The sequence below is a fragment of the Myiozetetes cayanensis genome, unplaced genomic scaffold (genome assembly GCF_022539395.1).
Source record: "Myiozetetes cayanensis isolate MyiCay16 unplaced genomic scaffold, myiCay2020 scf10, whole genome shotgun sequence".
NCBI classification, from domain to species: domain Eukaryota; kingdom Metazoa; phylum Chordata; class Aves; order Passeriformes; family Tyrannidae; genus Myiozetetes; species Myiozetetes cayanensis.
In genome coordinates this window covers 6529624-6555420 of record NW_026086605.1, presented here as the reverse complement: position 1 = coordinate 6555420, position 25797 = coordinate 6529624, and the positions used below count along the sequence as shown (strand labels likewise).

Below are 25797 nucleotides of genomic sequence, written 5' to 3'. Positions count from 1 at the left end.
TGTTTGTGGAAGGAGACTATCTCCTTTTCTTCTCATGATGTATTTTTTCACATGGGTCCGAAGTTCATGTGACTTCCTATTAAAGTGTCTGTGCCCTGCTTAGAAACAGATTTGAATCTCATGGGGGTTGCACGGACACAGCTCCACGAGGCTGGATACAGTCCTGCTCTGCTTTTTCTGTGGTGAGGGCAGGAGCTGCCCACAAGCCACTACAAGGCCATTGGGATTTCCTGCGCCTCAGCAATGAATTAAAGATGGAACATGAGAAATACAAATAGAAACTGATGCAACTGGTGCACAGCCAACAGTAGAAACGAGTGTTGCGATGATGGATTTGATGTAACTTTGCCGCGGTCGGAGGGACCCGCAGCCTGTGTTGGGCACCTGGAGTCAGTGGCAGCCACAGGACAGAACCTGTGTGTGAGCCAGGCTTGCCAGGAAGTGTCCTTCCCAGTGATGAGCACGTGACGTGCTATTACTCCTCCCAGTTTTCCTGCCTGACTTTCTCCTTTGGAATTGCCTCTTTTCCTGTCCTCTAAGAACAGCATGGTGGTTTGCCTTGTTTTCCCAGATGAACGTTGTTGGTGGACTCTGGAGACTGGCAAAAAGAGGATGTGGGAAGAGTTGTTGTGGGATAGACCTTTAGAGGTGGATCAGAAGGGTTGTGTGGAGGGTTGGGTGTTTCATCCAGCTGGTGGGGTCCATTACATGAAGCCCCCCACGTCCCTGAGCATGGGGCTTGGCCATGCACTGGGACAGGCCCTGTTTGGGAGCTGGGCAGGGCAGCCTGGAGACCCCCTGCTCCTCAGAACCAGGAACTGCTCCCTAATGCTCTGAGCTGTGCCCTGGGACTGCTCTGCTCTGCATTGCTTTCTCTGCCCAAGATTGATGGGTTTGGGGGGGAGAAGAGACAGAAATTACTAATTCTCGTGGTACCTGCTCTTTTTTGTCTCTGTTGATGTGTCTCTCTGCTCAATACTGCTGTTGGCACTGGGGAAAGAGGGCAGTGGAGAACAGGCCAATGGAAAGGTTGAGCTGCTCAGGCTGTCACTGCAAAGGGCTCCTGAGAAAACAGCCAGGAAATACAGAGCAGAGTTTGTGAGCAGCAGAGGTATTAGGGTGTAATTTTGGTGGGTTTGGGTCTCTTTCCTCTCACTCTCTGTCATTGAGGCTGTTGGCCAAGCCCAGGGTATGGGTGAGGGGCCCTCAAGTGCAACCTGGTAAAGGGTCACCTGCTGAAAGGTCCTGGACATGGTCATTTGTGTGATGTGGATAGCAAAATCCATAGTAGTTTCAATAGTTCCATAAAATTAAAATATTAGGAGAGAAATGTGGATGAACTCTAAATTTAGTGCCTTCCATTTTCATACCAACTGGCCATTTTGTTCTCTGAAATAAAACTGTAACTAAAGGATTGCCTTGACATTTGCAAATTTGCTTTTCTAATGTTCTATACTATTTTATTCTTACTGACCTGTCACAGTTGTGATGAACTGTATTTTATCTGTATGATCAGAAATTGTACCTCCCTTCAGAACACACTCTGGACTGTGAGTAGATGGGATTTTTTTTTAAAGAAAGAAAGGCATGAAAAGGAACAGTATTTATTAAACAGAAGCCTTTTGTGTCTCTGCTTTCCACTCTCACCTCCCGTTTAGTTACTATTTATGTCCAAAATCCATCGAGAATCCTTCTGTTCCTGTCGTTCTCTCACGGAGTTGCAGTAAGATTGTTGTGCCACATTATTACTTTTGATCTAAAAATTCTTTTCAAAAGTAAGTGCTAAAAATTCCTCTCAATAAAGGGCAATGCAGTATAAAATACTTATCTGTTCATACTCAGCAAGTGGTGCAGTTAAACCAAACCACACTGAAGATGAACTAACACCAACCCATTCTTCCCAGCTCCAGTAGGACAATGCTGTTTGCCAGGATGCAGGAGCTCTGGTCATCACTCACTCCATGTTGGGATAGTGCCCCATGTGTCCCCCTCTTAGAGGTCTGGGCAGCTGCTGCATCCCCAGGCACTCAGCCCTGCTTTAAAATTCAATTTTAGCCCCTGTTATTCTTAGGTTTATCAGAAAGATTAAGATTGTTCCCCAGAGAAGCTGTGGCTGCCCCACCCCTGGAAGTGTTCAAGGCCAGGTTGGACAGGGCTTAGAGCAGCCTGGGATAGTGGAAGGTATCCCTGCCCATGGCAGGGTGTGCAATGAGGTGATCTGTAAGTTCCCTCCCCATCCAAACCATTCCATGATTCTATGATTCTACGACTTGCAGGATGTTCCTGGACAGAACCCTCCAGTGGGAGTTCCATCCCTGGAGAAATAAGAAGTGTATTTCTTCATCTTGGTAATGCAATATGATTAAGTGCTGTTTGGTAGGTTTGACAGAAAGGCTTGTGAAGCTTGTGAAGGCTCCCTGGGGACAGGGTGGAGGCAGCCCCTGTCTGATGGTGCTTGCATCTGCTCAGGCTTGGGGTGAACGCAGTGATGGAGGAATGGACCAGCCTGGAGGAGCCAGGGGTTTGTCTGTGTCCAGGCTCATCAGAGCCCCTGTACCCCCTCTGGAAGGGATCTTAATCTCCCCACCCTCTACAGCTGCTCTTCCAGGGTCTATCCCTCTGTTCAATTTGGTGGTAAACACCAGCTCAATGGAGTAAGCCTCTGCTAAGGGAAAATTCAGCACTTGTCTGCAGGTGGCATTGATTCCTCCTGAAGGTTTTGCACTGTGAAACACGAGTATCGCCTTTCTTGGCTGAAAAGTCAGACCTGTGCTTATTCCCTTCAGCACAGAAGGGAAAGTTTGGCGCCTGGGGGTGTGTTGTGGCAGCAGCACAAACGAGGACACTGGGGCCACATGGGTCTCAGTGCCATTGCCCAGCGGCACCAGATCGTGATGAGTGGTGAGCCTTTTCAAAACAGCACAGCGAGTTCTTGCCTTGGGATCGGGGAAAGCTTCAACATCGATTTACGTTCAGACACTACATGAAACCCTCCATTCTTCACTGGAAGTAATTAGATTTCTTTCTGCTCCCAAGTTTTATCAAATATACAGGTAAAAAAAAAAAAAAAAATCATTGTGCCTCTTTGCCATCACGGAATGTAGTCGTGGCCGTAAGGAGAGATGGCTCCAAATACAAGATATAACTCAGAATGTGTGTCACCTACAGGAAGATACTGCACAATTTACTCAGAAAACACTTGTTAGCTGTGGTTGTGCAGTGGGGTCCAGGTCCTCGTGTAAATCTGTTGAGTGCTGCTGAGCTGGAGTGAATGGTGAATCCAGGTTTGGATCCATCCAAAAGTCAAAAAGAAGATGGGTCATGGTGTCTTCAGGGACCTCTGCAGGTTGGTCTGAGTTTTCCTCATTCTTCTTTAATTACTGAAAAAGCCCAGCAGAGATCTCTGAGCATGTGATTAAAGCCAGACAAAAATGTAGATGCCTAACAGCCTTTCCGTAGGAAGTGTGACAGCTCCAGAACACATCTCCTGGCTTGTCCTCCTCCCTGCTCTCAGCAGAGCAGTCCACACGGTGGAAAGCTCAGATCCCATCCCCTTCAGACCCTCCCCAGGGGGATCTGCTGCTCCATATCCTTGAGGTCAGAAAATCCACACTGGAGACATGTGCTCCAGGCTGTGGCCGAAGAATGATCCGAAATGCAAGCAGTTTTTATTTTAACATTGAGTAAAGACACCAGGTTTGGGGTGTCTGGCTTGGCAAAGAGGTCATACAGCCGGCACGTGAGGGGGGACACGTGGAAAACCAGGACAAGCAAAAGCAAAGAAAAATGCTCTTCTTTTTCTTTTTATTCCTTAGGTTTCTGTGCTGTCACTTTTCGGTTTCCCCTTGTTTGTTTGGATTAGTGTCTTTCCTGAGGTAAAAAAGTCTACACCTGTTTTGGAGCTGCAAGTAAAATAATCCCCCATATCCAAACTCAATTACAGAAACATCTGCGTAATGTCTGATGGAACCTTATTTTCTCAGCGTGACATTAAAGGGAAATGCTTACTCTGAGCCACATAAGGTTGCATTAAATCACAGGATTCAGAGCTGGTAGATAACATTCTGCATCCTCTTCCCATGAGTTCTTGCAGGGAAATTAGGAAATATTCCCCAATAGACACCAACTGGGAGATCCCAGCTCCCAGTTTGCTGTGTACTGGTGCCAATGAGACAAACTTTTCTTGACACAGTTCCAGTGTGCTGGTTGTGCCATTCATGTCAACAGCAAGACAGAAATAAGGTTCTTTATGGGAAAAAAAAATATAAAATATGAGCAAGCCTTGTTTTGCCTGTGTTCTGAGCCACTCACAGTTGTATCTGCACATTTCCTCTGCTGGTACACAGAAGGGTTGGCCACACTTTGTAGGTGATATAGATCTGGAGACCTTTTGAGCTTCAGGGAAGTGAACGCTTTCTTAAGACTCCAGATTGAAGTTATTGATGTTTCCCAGAAAAGCTGTGGCTGCCTCATCCGTGGAAGTGTCCAAGGCCAGGCTGGATGGGCCTTGGAGCAACCTGGTCCAGTGGAAGGTGTCCCTGCCCATGGCAGGGGGTGGGACTGGATGGGCTTTAAGGTCTCTTCCCACCCAAACCAGTCTGGGATTCTGTGATTCTCTGATATATGGCACACTGAGGTGCTGCTGTGAACAGCAGGTGTTATTTTGGGTCAGAAGAGAATTTTGGCTCTAGCATGAGCAACTGAGAAAGGGATTTTTAATGGAAGTGTTGACACGACCTGGAAACACCAACAGGCTTGCTGTGAATAAAAGTTTCATCAGCTGCTGTTACAACTTGGCTGCAGCAAACAGCAGTGCTGCATAAAAGAGATTTTAATGATTTATGGTGTTCTGACAAGCCAGTCCATCAATCTTGTGGAAAAGCACAGCTTTTCAGCAGGGAAAAAGTAAAGTTGTAAGACTTCATGAAAAATATCTTAAGGAGTGAAATGTGGCAAGGTGTTTAGAATAAGAAACAAAATCAGCACTTAAAGATGTGAAGGCGGATTTGTTGAGCTGGTAACCTTGTATTTAGAGCATGGCTCCTGAGAGTTGCACTTGTTTGCCAGTTACTGCAGTTTTAGAGGTTGAAATGGGACATTGGGAAGAAATTCTTTCCTGTGAGGGTGGTGAGGCCCTGGCACAGTTTCCCAGAGAAGCTGTGGCTGCCCCATCCCTGGAAGTGTCCAAGGGCAGGTTGGACAGGGCTTGGAGCAACCTGGGATAGTGGAAGGGGGTGGAACTGGGTGGGGTTTCAGGTCCCTTCCAGTCCAAACCATTCCATGATTCCATGATTTCATGAGCTGTGGAAAGGCCGAGGGGCACTGTCATCATGGCCAGCAGCTGGCACATATTTGTGTCACCCGGGCTGGTCCATCCCCGTGGCACAACAGGAAGGTGGCCGTGGGAACCGCGCGGGGACCGGCACAGCAGATGTGCCGTTCTTTCAAATGGATCTTTGTGTGCTGGAGATAATGGTTGGGAGAAACACTGCCAGAGACACTCTGTCAGAACTGTTCCCAGGACAGAGTCCTGGTTAAATGAGCTGCATAGTCAAGCAGTGAAGGGTTTTGATTGTTTCAGAGTATTTTCTTGTTCAGGATCAGACAGAGTTACAGTTACGTGTCCCTGCTGATGGTGGTGTGAGTGCCGGGGTAGGTTGTGTGCAGCTACAGCCCTGCCCCAGGACGTTTTGTGGTTCCATGAGGTCCCTCTGAATTCCACCAGACCCGATGCCCCCTAAGGATAAAAACAGTCTGCCTTACCCAGAACTCCCTCCCCAGGACCATCCCTGAAGGGGCAACAAGGTGCTGCACAGGCTCCTGCAGGTGCTGGCTGCCTTTAGTGTTCCCAACCCTTTGGGCTCATGGCACCAAGCTCTGGGTCAGCATCCATGGAAAGGGAGCCCCTTCAAGGGACCAGCATCCTTGAGGTGCTGGATGCCCCTCCTGGGCTTGCTCTTGTAGGGGAGCTGCTCCCAGGGTGTACCTATGGGAGATGGTTCCAGCAGAGCTTCATCTAGCTGCTCCCCATGGTTCATGTGCTTAATGGATCCCTGATATGGTAATTGTATTGCTGCAGATAAACCTTGGAGGCAGCTTCAAGCTCTGCTGTCTTGGCTATGTTTAGAAAAAAAAAAAAAAAAAAAAAAAAAAAGCAGCTGGTTTTATCTTTAGTGTTTGTGAGAACTGTAGAACAAGTTAATATGAACTTTTTAATTATCACTATTACACAGATGTTAATTACCAGGGAAGGATTGTGTTTCAGTTGCCATCATTGTCATCATAATACAGGATGGATACAAAGATGCTTTTAAATGCCAGGGGAAGTGGCTCAGCGTCCTGTGCAGCTGTGACACCGTGGCCATGTCCAGAACAGCCTGATCCCTGTTTGCTGCTTTCCTGACAGCAGTTGGGAATTTAAATGATTTGATTTTATATATATATACATAATTGGCAAGATTCTGGCTGCAGTTCTTGGTACAAAGTGAAGTAGAGGGGTCCTGGGGACACTGGGTAATAGGGATTTCCCTACAGCCACTTTCCAAAGGATGAAAACTCTGGGAGAAGTGAGCGATGTCTTGGTGCAAGAGCTGAGCCGTCCAAGGAGAGCTTGGCTGAAAGAGATGGACTGTTAAAAGTCAATATTGAGGTTATTCTTTCAGCAGTGCAGGGTACACTAAAGCGTTTCTTACCTGTTTAACTCTTTACTCAAGCAGCTCAGGAAACCAGTGATCAAAATCTTCCTGCCCTTCCCTGCAAGGAAGAGCTGCCTGTCCCTGCCTTTGCAGTCTGTCTCCAGTGTCACAGAGCCTTGCTGAGGTGATCTCCTGTAGGTGGTCTCCAGCTGTGCTGGGGTGACTGGTATTTAACCAGACGTTCTCCATGAGCCCAGCAGACAGGCTGGTGTCAGGAGAGGCGCAGCAATCACGTGGTTATGTGGCTCTGTCACAAGTTAACTGTGTTTTTTCTCTTTTCATTTCTGCTGTAAAATTTAGTGCTCAAAGCTGAACTCAGTTCTCAAAAAAGCTTGAGCTCTTTATACGTCATGGCAAATGCCTCCTTGCTGCTTGTGGTCCTTCAGAAAGAAGGACTTATAGTTCCTGCTCCAGAGGCTGCAAATCTTCCATTTCAACATCCCTCTTGAGGCTGCTGCCGTGCTTCTCCCGTAGCAGAGGCTGTTTTCCCCAGGCAGCCCCAAAGCCTACAGATGCTTTTGGTTGCCACAGGTAATTGTATGTTTACGCTTCACATTTCAAGTTTCAACCTTTCTGGTAAAATGGTGGCTCCATAGGTGTTGGGGAAAAGGGGGAAGGATAAATACCCCAGGGAAGTCAGCAGAAGTGGAGGAGAAATCAATATATGTGGGCAAGGTGCAAGCATTGCAAGTAAGCATTTTTATAGTGTAGGGTGGTGTTTGGTTTCGGCTCAGAGGCGGGCAGGATTAAGGTGTTTGGTGTGGGTGTGTAGTGCTGGCTGATGCTAAGCCTTGACTCTGCTCTAAAAACAAAATAAGTGCAATCCAGCTTTGTACACTGAAGCGTCCCGGTGGCTCTGAGCCACAGTCAATAGAATGTCTGTGTGTGGGAGGATTACAGGGCATTGTCTTCCAAAGGCAGAAGCCAAAGGAGGAGAAATTCAAGAAGAAAACCCACTGCTCCCAGTTTGGACCCCGAGGGCAGGTCCCTGAGTCAGCTGTGAAAGGTTTGTGCATCGGCCATGAGGGTGATGTCTCTCGGAGGACAGGGTCATTTCAGGTCTGCATATGCAGAAAGAGAAACATCTTTGTGCAGCCTTTGAGACTGAGATCGATCCCCAGCTCTGTGGATCCTGCCCAGAACGAAAACGGCTAGCTTTTGTTTGAGCCCAGGCAAATTGTGCTGTCCCTTCATAATGAGTTTGAGAGAAGTCAGAACGTGCTATTAAGTGATTAGGTGACCTCTCAACCGAGTGGAGATTTCAGCCTGGTGAATTCCTTCAGAATCAGCAGGAAAAAAGTTATTGGATTTCTAAAAGAGAAAAGGCAAAGCCTGACTGAGAGAGGGAGCTGGGCAGGGAAATGTACAGAGCAGCAAAAGCCGAGATGATGGGGGAAAGTGTCCTAAATACACTAGAATGAAAAAACTTCCCAAAAGGTCATAACCCCCAAGTCCTCTTAACATCAGTAAACCCCCAAACTCCTGATTTTTATTTCTGTGGCACCTTACACCACGGCTGGGTGGAAAGCAGCAATAACTCCTGTAACCAGCAGCTCGGTAAGCGGTGTCCAAGGAGTCATGGGAGGAGCCAGATAATTCCTGGTGGATTACAAACCCTTCCTGCTTTTTGGTGCACAGTTTGTGATGTGACAGTGAGTGCTCTGGTCCTACAGACTGAGGTTTATCCTGAAGCTTTAGCCCAAGGTCAGGTTTGTGTAAATGGTGTGTGTGTCCCACTGAAGGAGCAAGGTGCAACCCTGCGAGTGACAGTCGTGGTGTGGGTGGGGTAAAAGATGAACCAGGCAAAAGGGTGAGTCCCTCAGATCTGTTCTTAATTAGTCCCAGTGGGTTTTTTTGTTTGTTTTGGTTTTTAAACTTTACATTTGAAATTCTTAACGTTTTCCCTGGCTGAGTTGGAAGCTGCTGAAGAGCCCCCACCAGACTGACTCCAGGACAGCATTTTGGAGCTGTGCTGCCTGTTCCCACTCCACAGGGGAAACACATTTGTGTTTCTCAAACTAAAGCTGGTCCCTTTGTCCCCATCTCCGATTTTTAGATGCTATGGGACAATCAGGTGAGCTTTGGGTGCTGTGCTGGGTTTCTGTGCTGTGCCTGCTCCAGTGCCCAGAGCTCCAGCATTGCTGGAGCACAGCACGGAGGGGTCCCCCAGTGCAAAGGGGGAGTGCAGCCCTGCTGCCCGTGCCTCACATCCTGCAGGATGCCCATGAGATGCCTGACTCCTGCTGTGAGGGTTCCTCTTGGTTTCCCAGCTAGTGGAAGGTGTCCCTGCCCATGGCATGGGAGGTGGGACTGGATGAGTTTTATGGTCCCTTCCAGCCCAAACCATTTCATGATTCTATGATTGAAGCCAGGCTGACATTCAACTCTGTGGCTGCTTGTGGTGATGAAACAAACTCTGTGCAGGAAGCAGAGGCAGCTCTGAGCACTGTATTCATGTGCAGAGCTTCTTAATGCTAACTCTTACCTTAAAGAGGGTGTTTCAAAGCCCAGAGTCAGTTTTCCCCATATGGCTTTTTTTTTTTGCTATCACCGACGTCACTGGTGAATTACTGAGGCAGTTGGTGCTGCTGAGTGAAGGATGTCCTGGATTCAGGGGAGCTGCCAGCTCAGGTGACAGTACAGGCCTTGTCACTGTCTGGGGCCCTGTGGAGTGAGGTGGACCCGGGAGGTGTTGCAGTCCCCTCTCCTGGCTGGAATCCTGGGTGTGGGCTCCAGCCCTCTTCTCTGTTAGGGGCAGCTGCACACAAACCCTTTGGCAGTGGCTGAATGCTCGAGGTATCTGGGACTCTGTGAAAGCTTTCATGTGCCATGTCTTGAGCAATCCACTCCCAGCTGATGCCTGCCTTCTGCCTCGAAGGGCTGGCACATTTTCCTAATGGCTGTATTTAACCACTGAACATTCCCTCTGTGTGACAAGGGGCCATTGTGCAAAACGAGGACAGAGTCATTTCTGCTTCTTGCGTTATAGACTCTGCATTTTAGACCTGCCTGAAAATGGATTAATTAAAAAAAAACACTCTTGGCTTATGAACAAATAGATGTTTATTCCTTCCCCAGGAGCAGATGCATGAATGGAGAAGCACATAAAGGAAAAGATAGGTGTTGTGGCACTGATGTTTTGGGGGGGACACAAACACATTGGTGCATTTCTGTGAGCCAGGACACCTTACAAAGGGGACTTGAGTGACTGAGCCCAGCTGGGGCAGCACCGACACCGGTCATGGTGTTGGTTTGCCTTGAGTTAGATCCCCACCACGAGCAGTGTGTGTGATGGTGAACCATTAATGACTGTGGTAACTGTTGTGGTACAGACAGAGCATAGCTGGGGCACTGTGGAAGCACCTCTGCCCTGGGAGCTGCCCTGTGGGGACCCTACACCACCCACGGGCACAGCCCAGCCCCCCGCTCATCCCACGGGGCTCGGCTGCAGGAAGGACCTCTCCATCGACACCCACATCGGTGTTTCTTTCCAAAAATCAGAGAACAAAAATTTCCACTGTGCCTGGAGTTGGTGTTGCTTTGTGTGGAAGTGGTGCTGTTGCATTGCAGAAAACTGTTTGTTATGATTACAGAGTACAAGAAGTTTTCATAATTTTCTCTTTTATTATACTGGGCTCCCATTTGCCCTGTGGAGAAACAAGAGGCAAATGACAGCAATATAACGTGCAATACCTGTTAAGATACAGCAAGTCATAACCTAAAAAAACAAAGCACCTAGAAACTAAAGAGTCTCCAGCCATAATGTGGGATAAACTGACTTCAGGAGAGAATGTTGCTCAGTGCCTGGATGGCTATTATCCAGAACTTTGTTTTCAGAGCATTTCTATAGCCATGACCGGGTTTTAAAGGGATATTGTTAGGGCTTTGCTGCTTGAAGAATTTATAAAACATAAAATATATTTTTCACTGCTTTATTGGATGTACAACCAGTTCGTCCTGCTGTAGGCATGGGCTGAATCCTGCTGGTGGTGTGCATTGTGGTAGGTCATTCATTATTGTTATTAAGTTTGCACGAAGGAGGTTTTCCCTTAGGTTTTGTGCCTGAACAGTCTCTGGCAGCTGGAGCTGACGGGCGCTGCTAGCCCACGGGCACCAGAGGAAAACCCCAGGTCACTCCGCCTGCAAAGTGCCCCTAATGTGAGGTCTGAGGTGTGCAGGGAGTTATTGCAACACCTGATTTCCAGCTCTTACCGTAATTGTTACGACAATGGCAAAATAATCCCGTTAATTCCTGTGCGTGGCTAATTGGGGGTTTTTCAGGCTAACGATAACCACCTATTATTCTGCCACCTCCTCGCTGCACCGTGTCCTCGATGATATTACACTGAGCACCATTAGCACTCGCAAATGATTATTACTGGCAGTGTTTTAGAGGTGCGGAGAGTTCCGTGGCTCCCACCTGTCTGCGGTTTCCTGCCATCCACAGCAATTCCCTTTACTTGCATCCCACACGGTGTAAGCATGACCTGCTCTCTGCCTGGAGCCAGCCCTGGTCAGCCTGCTCCAGACCAAATGCCCAAATGCCAGAGGAATTATATCCAGCTCATCCTAATTGTGAACGTGTCCGATAATTAAAAGGGGGCAGACATAATTAGAGCAGATGTACACATTCCATTAGTTCATTTAAAAATAGTTACCTTGATAGCTAATTAGCTCTTCTAAAAACAGGCACCTGGGTAATTAAGGTGTCATTAGAGGAGCCGAGGGATGCACCCAAGGCCATGCTGTGGGAAGCTGTGCCAGCCCAGGGGGCTCCGTGCCTGTCGGCAGAGCAGGGCTCAGGGGAGAGGCACCGGGGTTATTCCTCTGGGGCAGATTGTTGTTGTTGTTGTAACAAATTTGCATTTTAATCACTTTCTGCCAACCCCAACGGGATTATTTTGCCCTTTCAGAGCATAGTGATGTGCACAGCAGGTTAAACCCTACCTGCTGAGCTGGGCAGCAGCAGGTGAGAGCAGAGGGGAGGAGAGGCTGGGACGGAGCCCCACGGTTGCCCGAAGTTGGTCTCCATCCACAGGCAGCAAGGCCGAAGCTTTCTCCCACAGCTCCCAGACACCATTCCCTTTGGAAAGCTCTCCGGAGCAGCTGCAGTTACCTAGTGCCAGTGGGCTGGAGCACAGCCCCTCCTCTCCCAGTGTGGGTGTGTCCCCAATTCCCAGGATACAGCCCAGGCATCAGGGAGATTTGATAAGGGGTGAGGTGCTGACCGTGTGGGTCTCAGCCCAATAAGCAGCAAATGACAGTACAGAACATATTCCTGACTTCTTTTTCCAGGTGTGCATCGTGCAGAAGAGAGACACGGAGAAGATGTACGCCATGAAGTACATGAACAAGCAGCAGTGCATCGAGCGGGACGAGGTGCGCAACGTGTTCAGAGAGCTGGAGATCCTGCAGGAGATCGAGCACGTGTTCCTGGTGAATCTCTGGTGAGCAGCTCCTCCCCTCGGCCTCGGGGCCCTCCCACCCTTGCAGAGCTCCACACCTGATAATTTGAGGGGATCTCATAACTCTTTGTCGGCATCACTACAAATAGTGACGTTTCAAGTCTCTCAATAATGACCTGACTGTGTGTGCACTGGCAGAAGTATCCTTGTTACTGGGCAATGTTTTAGGGCCTAATTTTAAAAAACCTCTTCGAATCAGGCTGAAATCTAACAAATAGCTTGGGTTGGTAATACTTATGAAATACATTCTGTCCAGGTAGTTCCAGTGCAAAAGGTCTGTCTCCTTGGCTTCCCTACAGCCCCATTGACCCCTCACCCCACCAGCACCCTCACTGTGCTCTGCAGCACACTCACTGGCCAAATAAAAATGTGTTCCTTTAGAGTTCAGATAAGTCATTATCAAATTATGCAGGAAAAATTCATTTACAAGTTTTAGAATGTAGAGCAATATATCCTAGGGTTGTTGGCCAGTTTGGGATGAGCCCGTGGCAGTCAGCCTTGGGACCCACTGCTGGGTGCTCTGGGTGATCTGTCCTTTCTTGCCTTCCTGCCTGGTGAAACAGCACCCAACACTGGGCAGGAATCAGTAAATCCATCCTTTTCACCCAGGGTCCACTAGCACAACCCAAGCTGATCCTGTGCTGGGACAGAGCTGGGGCATGCACAGACAAAGGGCGTGTGCCACGGTGATGGACACAAGGAGTCCATGGCTTCTGTTCCCAGGGCACAGGAAGAGTGACAGCAGTGAGAGGTGACAGACAACCTCTGACATCCCATTTCTACTGGGATGTGTTGTGAAGGCTGGAATCAGTGCCTTCCCTGATTCCACAGAGAGGGGCAGGAACAGCAGTTTTTCCCAGGAAGCTGCACACTCGTGTGGCTGGACCTGCTGAGCCTGGGGCATGCCCCTGCCATCTCCTCCTGCTCCGATGGTGCCAGATGCACAGCAGGCTGGTCAGAGGAGAGACCTCCAAAAATTCAGGAAGTTTTGTACCCAAAGTGATAGAAGTGGGTAATGCTTCACATTTGTTTTGTTGATCTGTTGCTCCAGAATAGCCAATTAAGTTAATACCATTTTTTTCAGTATTTTAGCAATTGCAAATGTTTTTTCCAACAAGTGACGAAATTCTGGAGAGAACTTGCTCCCTTAGCAAATCTTTCCCTTTTGGCTCATACTTTCAGAATAAACCTACATTTAAGATGGGAGTAGAAGTGAGTGATTCATAAGTATTATACAATCCCACATACTCTTTCCTTGGAACTGCAGTCACCAAATATAATAATGAGCGTTGTTTTGGTGTATCCCCCTGCTGTCAGTCTCCCGCGGGACCCACAGCAGATTTAGAGAGGCGGTTTACTCCACAGTAAATATACATTTCTTTCTGGTTTTTCTGGTTAAATTAGCGGTTGTGTTTTCCATTTCATCTTCAGGATAGGCAGAGATATTTTAAGTAGGTTTATGAGATTATTTGCAATTGAGAAAGTGAAGTTTCTCTGAAGCGTCTGGCTGGCAAAGCCTGGGCTCTGTGCTGGTGGGGTGACACAGCACTGCTCACTCGGGAGAGGACAGTGACAGGGAGAGAGGGGGAACATTAGCTGGGATACTTCCCTCTTCCTAGGAAGTGTTGCTTAGTGTAGCAAAGGGTTAAAAACCAGACTCATGTCTTGTGCTGGGCTTGCTTAGTTGGGAAGGTGCAAATATTCAAATATGAAGTAGCATATTCAGTTCTGGCCCTCATGACAAGAGAGACATTGAGGGGCTGGAGTGTATCCAGGGAAGGGAATGGAGCTGGGGAAGGGTCTGGAGCACCAGGAGCAGCTGAGGGAGGTGGGGGGGCTCAGCCTGGATAAAACAAGGCTCAGGAGGCACCTTCTTGCTCTCTGCAACTCCCTGACAGGAGCAGGGAGCTGGGGCAGGTTGGGCTCTGCTCCCAGGGAACAAGGGACAGGATGAGCAGAAATGGCCACAAGTTGCACCAATGGACATTTACATTGGATATTAGGAAAAAATTTCGTCATGGAAAGATTATTCCAGCCCTGCACAGGCTGCCCAGGACAGTGGTGGACTCCCCATCCCTGTACTGATTTAAAAGGTGTGTAGATGTGGCACTTGGGGATGTGGGTTAGTGGTGGCTTTGGCAGTTTTGGGGGAATGGTTGGACTTGATGGTCTCAGAGGCTTTTCCAGCCTGAATGACTCTGTGATTCTCTGATTCTGTGCCTGTGGTGGGACTGTTTGCAGCTCTTGCAGGAGCAGCGTAATTAGGAGAGGGGAAAAGCCTGACTTGGTTTGTAAGCCCTGCTCACCCACCGCTGGTCCCACAGGTACTCCTTCCAGGACGAGGAGGACATGTTCATGGTGGTGGACCTGCTCCTGGGTGGTGATCTGCGCTACCACCTGCAGCAGAACGTTCAGTTTACTGAGGAGACAGTGAAACTCTACATCTGTGAGATGGCGCTGGCTCTCGACTACCTGCGGAGCCAGCACATCATCCACAGGTAACTCTGCAGGCCCTGCCAGCAGGTGGGAGCTGGTGGGACCTGCCTGTGGTGGGGTTGGGGTGGGTGACACTGTCTTTGCTGGTCCTGGGTGCACTCTGTCTGCTGGTCCTGCCCCCTATCACTGATGCTTCACTGGGGGCTGAACCTTCCAGGGCAGGTGTCAAAGCCATCCAGGTCTTCACACAAATATCCCTGGTATTGTGTTATTAATTTTCCTTGGGAATGATGCCTGAACCAGTCCCATGCTCTCACTTTTTCACCCACTTACCCAGGATAAGCATGTTTCTAGTCCATTGTAAAGGGACTTACCTTGTGTTAGGGTATTTTAGTTTCATTTGTTCCTAATTTTTGATAGATTAAAAAGTTACAGGATTTTTGTTGAGTTGCATCTTTGGTCTGACTGAGATTCCATCTGCTGTAACCTTCCTTCTTTTCCCAGAGATGTAAAACCAGACAACATCCTCCTCGATGAGCAAGGTAGGATCACTCTGCCCCTCTTTGCTCCCTTATTCATTGCAGGAGCAGATCCTTTACAGTCCTGAGTACTGGACATCTTTTTACTTGGGGAAAGTGTGGGAAAAGCACCCCTTCTTTCACTTGATCACTGAGCATCCCTGAGCATTTTAATGCCGTGGAGGATCCCCCAAGGGCAGCCCCTCCCCTGGTTACCTCCTTGCTTTGCCCACACTTGGCCTCCTCCCTCGCCGGTGTCCCTGCCCATGGCAAGGGTTGGAACTAGATGTCTTTTCAACCCAAACCCAAACCATTCTGTGGTTCTATGATGATAGTGTTTCCCCATTGTCCTTTTCACTCCTAGAGCTTCTGGCCAGAACAACTTGGCCAAATGCTGGAGCTGCTGAGGGTTACTGGCTTGTTCCAAGCTTTTAAAATCAAAATCCAAAAATCCAAAGCTCGCTACCCTTTAATCACCTGACCAGCCCAGATCCTGGGAAAGCTTTGGGATCTGATATGGCTGTTCCATGGGGTCTGATCCTGACCTGCCCCTGCCTGCGCTACCCTGTGCGAAGCTTATGAAATAAATATATTCTGACTCTGCATTGCCACTGCACTGCCATTAATTCCTTCTTAAAATGTGTCTTTATTTAAGGTCATGCCCATTTAACAGATTTTAATATTGCAACAATAATTAGGGACGGTGAAAGAGCGACTGCGTTGGCTGGGACAAAGCCCTACATGGGTAAGAAACAATTGCTGCTCTTACCCCTTTGCTCTGACTCAGAGTGGGTCTTTTTGCATTTTGAGAATGCTCAGCACACGCTGCCAAAGGGGCCCTGGCTGGGGCAGAGGCAGCGGATTAATTTAGGGCTTTAATGCACGTGCCCAAGACATTCAGCAGAGCCTGATTGTTTGAAAAGTGAAACTCCCAGGGTGAAGGCATCACTGTTGGTGTGCCCTCTCTCCTCCTCCCATCCCACCCTGGCCTATCCTCCCCAGCCAGTCCTGCTGTCCCCATCCTATCATGTCCCCTTTCATCCCACCCTACCACCCCCATCCCTTCCTTCTCTTTCCACTGGCTCCACCCTTGGACTTGCTGCACCCCAGTGGGCTCCAGTTTTCTGCCATCCTTAGTCTGGGAGGGCTCTCCTGTGTGTGCCCGATAGCCCAGCTCCCGTGGAGGGCAGGAACACGCTGCTGTCACTGATCTCCTGCCTCACACACCTCCCCTCGGGCAGTTGTGAATAAAAGTCACCCCAAGCTTTTTCACTGACTTATGTGAAATACTGAAACAGAAACAATGAATAACCTGCTGCATTTTGCCCTTTCTGTCCAGCCCCAGAGATTTTCCACTCCTTCCTGAACGGTGGGACGGGCTATTCCTTCGAGGTGGACTGGTGGTCTCTTGGAGTCATGGCTTTCGAGCTGCTGCGGGGCTGGGTAGGGCTCTGGCCACGCGGCCCTCGGAACGCGCGTCTGACTGATGGAGTGGGACAGGGGATTCCTTCTCACCTCCCTGCTCTTTCCCCAGAGGCCATATGACATCCACTCCAACAACCCCGTGGAGTCCCTGGTGCAGCTCTTCAGCACTGTCAGTGTTCAGTACTCCTCGGCCTGGTCCAAAGAGATGGTCGCGCTGCTGCGGAAGGTACATCCTCCTGCTGGGAGGGTGTGTTGGGTGTTAGTTTGCTCTGTGGATGGGACTGGCTGGAAAATTATCAGCATATTAACAAGCTACTACTACTGGTAATGTCAGAAAATACAGGCTGAGAGAGCTGGTGGTGTTCGTCCTGCAGAAGGGTTTGGGGAGACCTTAGAGCCCCTTCCAGTGCCTAAAGTGGCTCCAAGAGAGCTGGAGAGGGACTTGGGACAATTGCCTGGAGGGACAGGACAAGGGGGAATGGCGTCCCACTGCCAGAAGGCAGGGTTATATGGGATATTGGGAAGGAATTCTTGGCTGTGAGGGTGGGGAGGCCCTGGCAGAGGTTGCCCAGAGAAGCTGTTCCAGGTCAGGTTGGATGGGACTTGGAGCAACCTGGGATGGTGGAAGGTGTCCCTATCCATGGCAGAGAGTTAGAACAAGATGATCTTTAATGTCCCTTCCCACCCAAACCATCCTGGGATTCCACAATTAATCATGTGTGTTGTGTGTTTATCATCCCTGTAATAATATACACTGTGTTTGATAGCAAAGGAAGCAAAAAGTCTGTTCTTGATGTGACAGTCAGATTTCCAGCTGGGCTAGAACTGTGTTTTCCAGCATCCCATCCTCTCCATGAGCTCTCTAACCCATAAAGGCAGCAGTGATGGCTGGGGTGGCATATGAGATAAAGAACGTGTGCTGCACTGCAGCACTGGCTGCTCCCTCTCGCTGGTTTTTCAGGGCTGAAGGGTCTGGTGGGGTTGTGAGAGCTGTTGGGGGGGTTGCAGGCCTATGGAATGTCCTGGTGCTTCCCTCGTGCTGCAGCTGGAAGAAGCTGGTGATGAGGTGGGGAGCTTGGTTTAGCTCCGGCTTGCTTGAGAACTCAGAAAAGTAGCTGGTGAATTTGCTGTAGGAAAGATAGACCCGGTGCTGGCAGCAAATAAGCGCCTCTGGCGTGAGTTAATGCTGGTCGGGCAATTTGTGTAATTGGATTCGGTTTGACGAGGAGCAGCAGTTTCTGGCGGCGGCGCGTTCGGCAGGTTCGCATTGCCATCTCCTGGGCATCCGGGGAATCCTCTCACCGGGAAACCATCAGCCCCTCAGCCAGGAAGGGACCCCCCTGTCCCCCCAGAGCACTGGGGGTGCCCCAGCCCTGCATCCTGCCCACTCAGCCTTCACAGCATCCCTGAGCTTGGGGGGGCTGCAAGTACAGCCACCATCACCTGCCCCATGCACTGTCACCTTCAGTGTTGGAGAAACACCCCATGCTGGCTTTATTTTATGCAAAAAGGTTGTGACCACCTAGAATCAGCGTGCCTACCACTTTAAAAAGCATTTTTTTAAGAAAAGCAGTCCCAGATGGGCATTTTGTGAAGGTCCCACTGTGGGTGCCTGCCAGCTGGAAGATCAGACATGCTCAGTTGAAGATGCCCAAGCCGAGGGGTCAGGTCTCAAATTCTGGGTGCTCTGGGAAAATGGCAAGAACTGGTCCGGAGGGACATGGAGCTCCTGGAGAATGCTGGGTGCTGCAGGGAAGGGAGCAAACCCATGCTGTCCAGGAGCTCATGCTACCCAGTGTCACAACCTCCAGAATGTTTTCTAAAGTTTTTTTTCCTGTAGTAAGTTATGTATTTCCCATAACATAAATGCTCCTTCATGGCTGGACAATCCAAGTTGTCCCAGGCAGGATGGTGCTGGGTGCTTTCTTTTTCCTCTGACACAAATGCTTTTCCCTCCAATGTTCTTATCTCCAATGCTCTTCCCTCCAGTGCTTTTCCCCCCAGTGCTTTTCTCTCTGATGTTTTTCCCTCTCCAGCTGCTGACAGTGAACCCTGAGCATCGCTTCTCCTGCCTGGGTGATATCCAAGCCTCGACATACCTGTCTAGTGTGGTCTGGAAGGACGTCTGCGAGAAGCGCGTGGAGCCAGGCTTTGTCCCCAACGTGAGTGGGAGCGATCTGCATCGGGACCACTTCTCCTTTTAAAGGAACCACTGTGGCAGTGGAGGGTTTCCCAAGGGGAGGTGGTTTCTGAGTCTCTGCTGTGCCTGACACGCGTGTCACGTTGTGTTGCAGAAGGGCCGCCTGCACTGCGACCCCACCTTTGAGCTGGAGGAGATGATTCTGGAGTCGAGGCCCCTGCACAAGAAGAAGAAGAGGCTTGCAAAGAACAAGTCAAGGGATAACAGCAAAGACAGCTCCCAGTCTGTACGTGCTCTATGGGGTATCATCCAGCTGAGAAAAGGCTGAGTGGCTGGATTTGGGGGGTGTCACAGCCTTTAACTGCTGCACTGCAGGAGCTGCAGGTTTAATTTGATAAAAACATTTCCCCATTGGAGTCTTTCTGACAACCAAGCATTCTTGTTATGGAAGTTTGATCAAAGTCTTTCACAGTAATCTGTGCTTTGGAAAAGTAAATGAGCAGAGGAGGTCTGGGCACTGAGGTGTGTGTTCAGCCAGTGTCCCCATGTCCCCACATGGCCCTGGACCACGTGTGCCTGGGGACAAGGCAGCAGCTCCCTGTGTGTGTTTGCAGGGATTCACACATGTGGGCTGTGTGCTGGGCTCTCCCCACGCTGGCTGTCCTTCCTTTGGGCTAACAGCACTCCCAAAATACAGGATACATGGATAGATGTGTTGTGTTTATGTAGTGAACGGTGTGATCTGTGTTTTATGGAAAACTGCTGCTGTGGATGACACAAGCCCCTGGTGAAAGCCTCATGGCAGCCAGCCCTGCTGCCTCCAGCTATTGGGCTGAAGTTGGGGAGTCTCCTGCACACATCTGGAGGCTCCTGCACACAGCTGGGAGCGCTGGGGCACTACAGGCAGCAATAAGATGCAAATAGGGCTGCTTATGTTCTTCTTCAACAGGAAAATGACTATCTTCAGGAATGCCTTGAAGCTATCCAGCAGGACTTCGTCATCTTCAACAGAGAGAAGTGAGTATGTTGGGTGATTTTTTTTAGGGAAAAACTACTCTTTTTCCTGACTTCCCTTAGGAATCAGTGTTCCGTGCCTGACAGCTGGTAGCACCTTGCTGCAGGCTTAGCCCCAGGTGACTGTTGTCAGCTGAGGAGCTCAGGTGCTGCCTGTGTGTGAAAAATGGCTCTGAGCTTCCACAAAGGGAGACAAGATCAGGGATTATTAATCACTACCATTAAATGAAATATGCTGCAGAGAGACTTCTGGGATTTAACTTATGTGACACTGCTTCAGTTCCCCCATGGCATCTCCTTGCCCATCCTGCTTTTAGAAGATGATGTTTTGAGAAATGAAGGTGGGGAAGCTCAGACTTGATGATCTTGAACCTGAATGATTCTGTGAAGGTGTTAAAGTCTCTGGTGGGCATAAGCAGGCACTGAAGGGCATAAGAAGGCACTGAAAGTGCTGGATTAAAACTGCTGCTTCCCCGAGTTTGGGAAACGTTTGGTTTGTAAGCATAGCAGCAAACTCCATGGAGGAGGTAATGGTGGGAGCCTGGCTGTGATGCAGGTGCTCATGGCCAAGGTCTGGGTGGGCTGAAGCCTCTCAGGATATTTTGGGGTGTTTCAGAGCAGTTCAGTTGCTGATACATTGCCTTTTTGTGTGCCCTGGCAAGCCTCCTCTTGTTCACCATGGCTCTGCAGTAGGCCTCTGTCGAGCAGTGTAAGGGCAGCCTGGGGTGCGCTCACGGCTGCAGACCACCCTCACCCCACTCCTTCTGGTGTTTGGTCTGGGGGTGCCTGATAACTCCTGGTTCCTCCGCTCCCACAGGCTAAAGAAGAGCCAAGAGCAGCCGAGTGAGTCCGTGTCTGCCTCCGAGACCACTGACGAAGCCGAGGCGGAGGCCGAGTCCGAGCCCTCCAACCTGCACATGTGCAGCTCCGTGTGCTCCTCGGGCAGCAGTTAGGCTGGAGCCCCGGGCGAGGGTCTCCACCCGCGCCTCTCACCTGCCTGGGGTGCGCTGAGCACCCGAGCTGACCCCGCTGCCACCCGAGAGCACCGACAGCTCGCCCTGCACAGCTGGAGACAGAGAGTTCCTACAGAACTGCCCTCCTGGGTTGTGGAGCGCCAGCCCGGCACGGCGTGGGGGAAGACACTGCCTATGCAACTTGCCGAGGGGAGATCAACTTCTTTGCTTGTTTTAGTGTCAGGTTGCTGAATGCACGTTTTTAATACAGCGAGTGGACAAGGAAAGAAGCCGCGTCCTTGGGTCCCACAGGGGAAGGCACGGAGCAGGGAGGAAGGCTGAATAGGTGGTTTGAGATGGAATTGTCCCTGTTCATAAAGGCTGTGTGGGGACAAGCAATCCCTGTGCAAACCGTAGCAGCCCTGAGGCCTCTCCAGTCTGTGGCGGGTGGCACCAGCTCCTGGGAGCCTCCAGCTGTTGGAGTCCTGGAGCATGAGGACGTCCCAGGCACCTCTTTGTCCTTGCGTCACCTGTCAGTTCCTTTCCTGACTGCGGGCAAATAAATGATTTTTGTGCACTCCGTGGATTCTTCAGGGGCTGGGTAAAGTGTAATGGGTTCAGTGTGTGTTTGAGATGCAGAATGTATTTAAAATATTTGCTTCCTCCACGTGGCTGCTGCAGGCAGTGGGGAGCCCTGGCGTGGTCTGGAGGGTCTGGTTCTGTCTGCCTGGGTTTGGAGAACACAGTTTATCACGGTCTCAGGTTTAGCTGGAGGCAGAATGAGTGGCCTTGCAAGGCTGATTGGTTATGAAAGACAGGAATATCTTATTGCACCCTTCAATTTACTTTATTTTCAGTCTAAAGTACAGGTACTGTATATAATTTACCAATACCTGTCTTAACTGCGTATGTAATAAGATGGGAGGTCTTCTTCCCCTGCTCCAGCTCTGGATGTTGCCTTTCTTGTTTTGGGAGCCTTCATATATTGTTTAATCTGCTATAGAGTGGCTTTTGGTTACTGTTGCTAAAATAGAGCCCTGCAGCTGTTGTGGCACCCAGGGGTGTGGTGGGACCGCAGGCACCACCAAACCATCAACAGCTCTTTGCTGCCAGACACTGGTAGGTTGCAGTGTTTGCATCCTTACTGAATATTCCTAACGCAAAAATGGATGGGAAAAGTTTTTAACAGATGCAGATTCTTTCAGGACAACTTTTGTTGCAGTTTTCGTTTCCAGCAAATAAAGCAGAAAGGCGTTAAATGGTACGAAACCATCTGACAGGAGCAGTGACATGGCCCGTGCATCTTCCACAGTTTTATGTGGGAATTACTGCGTGGCTAAAATTGTGCAGAAGCACACTTTCATGGCAGTCCTTAAAGGTGTGCAGGAGGAGGGGAGCCGGAGTGCTGGGTCCAGTTGCACAGTTGTTATTTTCAGGACAGAGCAAGGCAGATGCTGTCAGACCAGGGAGGGGGGGCTGAACATCCCGCCCTCGCCGTGCCTAGTGAGGGACCAGGGTCACACTGGGAGGCCCAGGTGTGACCGTGGGTTGCTGCACACCCTGTGCCTCGTTAGGGGCTGTGTTAATGACAGCTCAGGAGGGCTGGGCTGTTCAGTGAGTGAGGGCTGAAATCAATGTGTTGCCCTGCTCCTTTTACCAGCTGCAGGAGGGCACCTACCCCAGCTCTGATCCTGGGCTGTACAGAGGGGACCTGCCCTTTCTACCCCCAGTGACTTCCAGTCTGTTTACTGGATACCAGGGTGGCCTAATTACCTTCTCCTGCCCATCAGAGCACACCTGTGTGTGCAGGTAGCCCATGTGCTCTGGCCCATGGTGTGCTGAGCAGCCCCTGCTCTCCTGGTGAGGAGCCTGTTCCTCACCCTGGGGCTCTCTGCACACACCTCGTGTCGCTCATCACACATCCCTCAGCTGGAGCACCCAGCTCTATCCCAGTGCAGCAGATGAGGATCAAACCATGTATTTATTCAGAGGTTATGAATTACAGGTGATTTACTCCACTGGCATGGATGGTTTCAGTGAATTCCATTGTGCTATTTAGCAACTTTCTGTAAATAACAACAAAAGTTTGGATTATCAGAATGATGACAAGAGTCACTGATTTTTTTTTGACAAAATATCCTGTATATGAGAGGTGCAGATACATCCTATTCAATCAGAAGCTCTCAGGCCAGGAGAGCTGTTGGCAGTTACACCACATCTAATTGACATTTTCATAGCTTTCCTTAGGAAAAGGGACAAGGGCCCCTGAGGTGGGATTGATGAGTGTGGGGAGGAGCTGGCTCACTTCTGAAATGGAGGCTTCTTAGCCCAAACCCTCTCTGTGTCAGTCATCTGCTCCCTTTGCAGCACCCCTCCTCCTGGATGAATTGTGCAAAACATCTCAGCAGAAACCGGGAGAGCTTCTGGGGAAAAGCCAGGGAACAACTGCTTCCCAGGGGAAACACTCTGAGCAGATCCTGGCTGCCTGGGAAACACCCTTGGAATCCAGCAGCGCATCCCCAGGAATGTGCTGGGGACACGCTGCTTCTGCCTCAGTCATTGCTGAACCTAAAATCCCTGAGAACAGTGTCAGGCACAGAGCTCTGGGATCACTGCACCAAGTGGGAGAGACACTGTGAACATGTCCCTGAAGTGCTCAGTGTTGATCCAAAGAAATGCTTGGGCATAACCTCACCAGAGCCCACTGGGGCCGGGCTTCACTGACACCTGTGTCTGCCCAGTCCCTGGAGGAGAAATGGTAAGGAAAGAACAATTAGAAAAGGGAAAAGGAATGGGAAACATATGAATGTTTGCTTCATTGCCAGCACCCCTGTGATGGATTTCAGTGCTTGGGCCCTCCTGTCCCTGCTGGGCCCCACTCTGGTCCCCTGTCATGTCCTGTCCCTGTCGCTGTGTCCCAGTAACGAGCCGGTGCTGATTGAGCCAAGTGTGATCCTGCTGGCCCCACGTCTTTGTGGCTCCTTCCAGGGTGTCCCATGTCCAGCTCACCCCATCCACTATGGATTCCTGGGAATGTGTTGGGGTTTCCCACCATTGCTGGTGCCAGTGCCAGTGTTGCTGTCGGTGTTGGATGAGCCCTGGCTGATGCCGGATGTTGAGCAAACCTTACAGTGAAGTTGTGACGTAGCCCTGGTCCCAAATCCCAGCCTGGAAGGCATCACTAGCAGCTCTGGGTTACACCTCCACTACAGCCAGAACACAGGAATTTTCTGGATATAAATATTTAAATACCTGTATTTTTTGTATGACAGATTTATACAGCGTGTGGCATTATCCGCTGTGAAAAGTCTACAACACCTATAAATTATTCTCCTTTAATCACTTGCCATGAGATTGTTTTCTTATCTCTGTTATGTTACAAAGTTTGCAAAGTTGCATATTTTTAAGTGTTTCCATTGAATTCCACGGCCTTCACTGGGAAATTGTGCAGAAGACAAATATCAGGTCAGGTCCTGATGTTTCTTCTGTTGCCAATTCTTTATTACTCCAGAGCTTGCCAAAAAGAGTCTAAGAGTAATAAAATAATAGCAAAAATGCCAATAATATGGACTTGACCCTGGACAGTGCTGAAATCCTGTTGCCTTGGTAGGGTATTTTTAAAAAATTATTGCAGTGCATATATATGTAAATATATCTTTGTATTTTATGTTAATACATTCCTGTAATTTTCTTGCATGACAATTTTACCACGTCACGGGATATTTAAGTTACGACGAGTTTGTGTTTTTGCAGATACTGCCGGAAGCCATTGCACATGTGGAGTAATAAATGTGTATTTTTAACATTGCCAAGTATTTGGTGTCATTTCCACGGTATTGAGCTGTAGATCCATGAAACCATGGAAACATCTGAATGCTGGAATTCTGTGGCCGAGCCAGACCCAGGGCTGCTGGGCCACCCTGCTGGTGTGGAGCCAGGTGGGACGAGAGCTGCAGGAACATGGCCATGAGACACCTCAAAAACAGGGGCTGAAAGAGGAACAGCTGGATCCAGGCATTCCAGTGTCCCACTTTCCAGTGTCAGCCAGAAGTGTTTGTAATTCCCTAGGGAGGCTGTATGTGCACACTGTGGGGCTGAGGGCCCTGTCCATGTGGGTGGAGGGTGTCGGAGAGGTTGAGTAGAGCCCTGGGCATGGCCACAGGCCTGAGCCAGCACTGTCCAAACCTGCCCCGCTGCTGTCAGTGCTGGGGCTGGCAGGTGTTTTGGGAGTAGCAGGATGGGGCTGGGAGTACTCAGGGGACAGAGGTTGGGGCAGGGGACAGGTGGGTGGTTTGGGAGTGGCTGGGGATGGGAGGGGATGGTGGTAGGACCCTGGGATTGCTGTGGCAGGGGAGACACAGTAGCTGTGGCTCGCAGTGATTTTGTATTTCCCCTTGCACAGCCCTGGATTTTTGATCTTAAACTCTTTAAAAGCAGCCCCAGGAGTGTCAGGAGATCTCTGCTTTTTCCCTCTCATCCCTCCTCAGTGCAGGAATCACTCCTCTCGCTCGGCAGCGACGTGCTGCTGCTGGGTCACAGCGTAGGCAGCAGCTATGAAGGCTCCTCCTGACTTCAAAAGGAGCCGTGAAGGAACGAGACGAATTGATGCCTGACTCTGAGCTCGTCCCTCTCTGCAGAGCCTGTCGCCTCTGCTTTTGATGCCTCTGGGATGGCATTCCCAGCTGTCCATGGGTGTCCCCAGGGGCACCCATCAAGCGAGGTTATTCACTACAGGGGGGAAAAGGCGAAGGGCACAGGGTGAGGGCAGCTTCCCACACCCAGCCCTGAAATACAGTGGGTGGAAAACTGATGGATTCAAACTTCCATGGCAGCCAGGAGTGTTCAGTGTCTGCCTGCCCTGTGCCGTTATTGCTGTGCCTAAACTGTGGGAACCAGCTTTTGCTAGGAACAAGCATCTTGTCCCACCCCTCTGCCATGGGCAGGGACACCTTCCACTATCCCAGGCTGCTCCAAGCCCCATCCAACTTGGCCTTGGCCACTTCGAGGAATCCAGGGGCAGCCACAGCTTCTCTGGGCAACCTGTGCAGGGCCTCACCACCCTCACAGCAAAGATTTCCTTCTCAATATCCCATCTAACCCTGGCTTCTGTCAGTTGGAAGCCATTCCCCCTTGTCCTGACACTCCATGCAA

General features: G+C 49.9%; 1 protein-coding gene across 2 annotated transcripts in view; it reads left to right on the top strand.

Moving 5' to 3' along the window:
- STK32C (serine/threonine kinase 32C) overlaps nt 1-24458 on the top strand; it is a 66638-nt gene extending 42180 nt beyond the window's left edge. For both annotated transcript variants that reach the window (XM_050337563.1, XM_050337569.1), the window contains 10 exons: nt 11991-12142; nt 14485-14658; nt 15101-15138; nt 15770-15859; nt 16454-16557; nt 16649-16765; nt 18576-18701; nt 18834-18965; nt 19629-19696; nt 20511-24458. In XM_050337563.1, coding sequence (XP_050193520.1) covers nt 11991-12142; nt 14485-14658; nt 15101-15138; nt 15770-15859; nt 16454-16557; nt 16649-16765; nt 18576-18701; nt 18834-18965; nt 19629-19696; nt 20511-20646 — 1137 coding nt within the window. In that variant the 3' untranslated portion in view covers nt 20647-24458. The remainder of the gene's footprint in view (nt 1-11990; nt 12143-14484; nt 14659-15100; nt 15139-15769; nt 15860-16453; nt 16558-16648; nt 16766-18575; nt 18702-18833; nt 18966-19628; nt 19697-20510) is intronic.
- The last annotated feature ends 1339 nt before the right edge of the window (nt 24459-25797 follow it).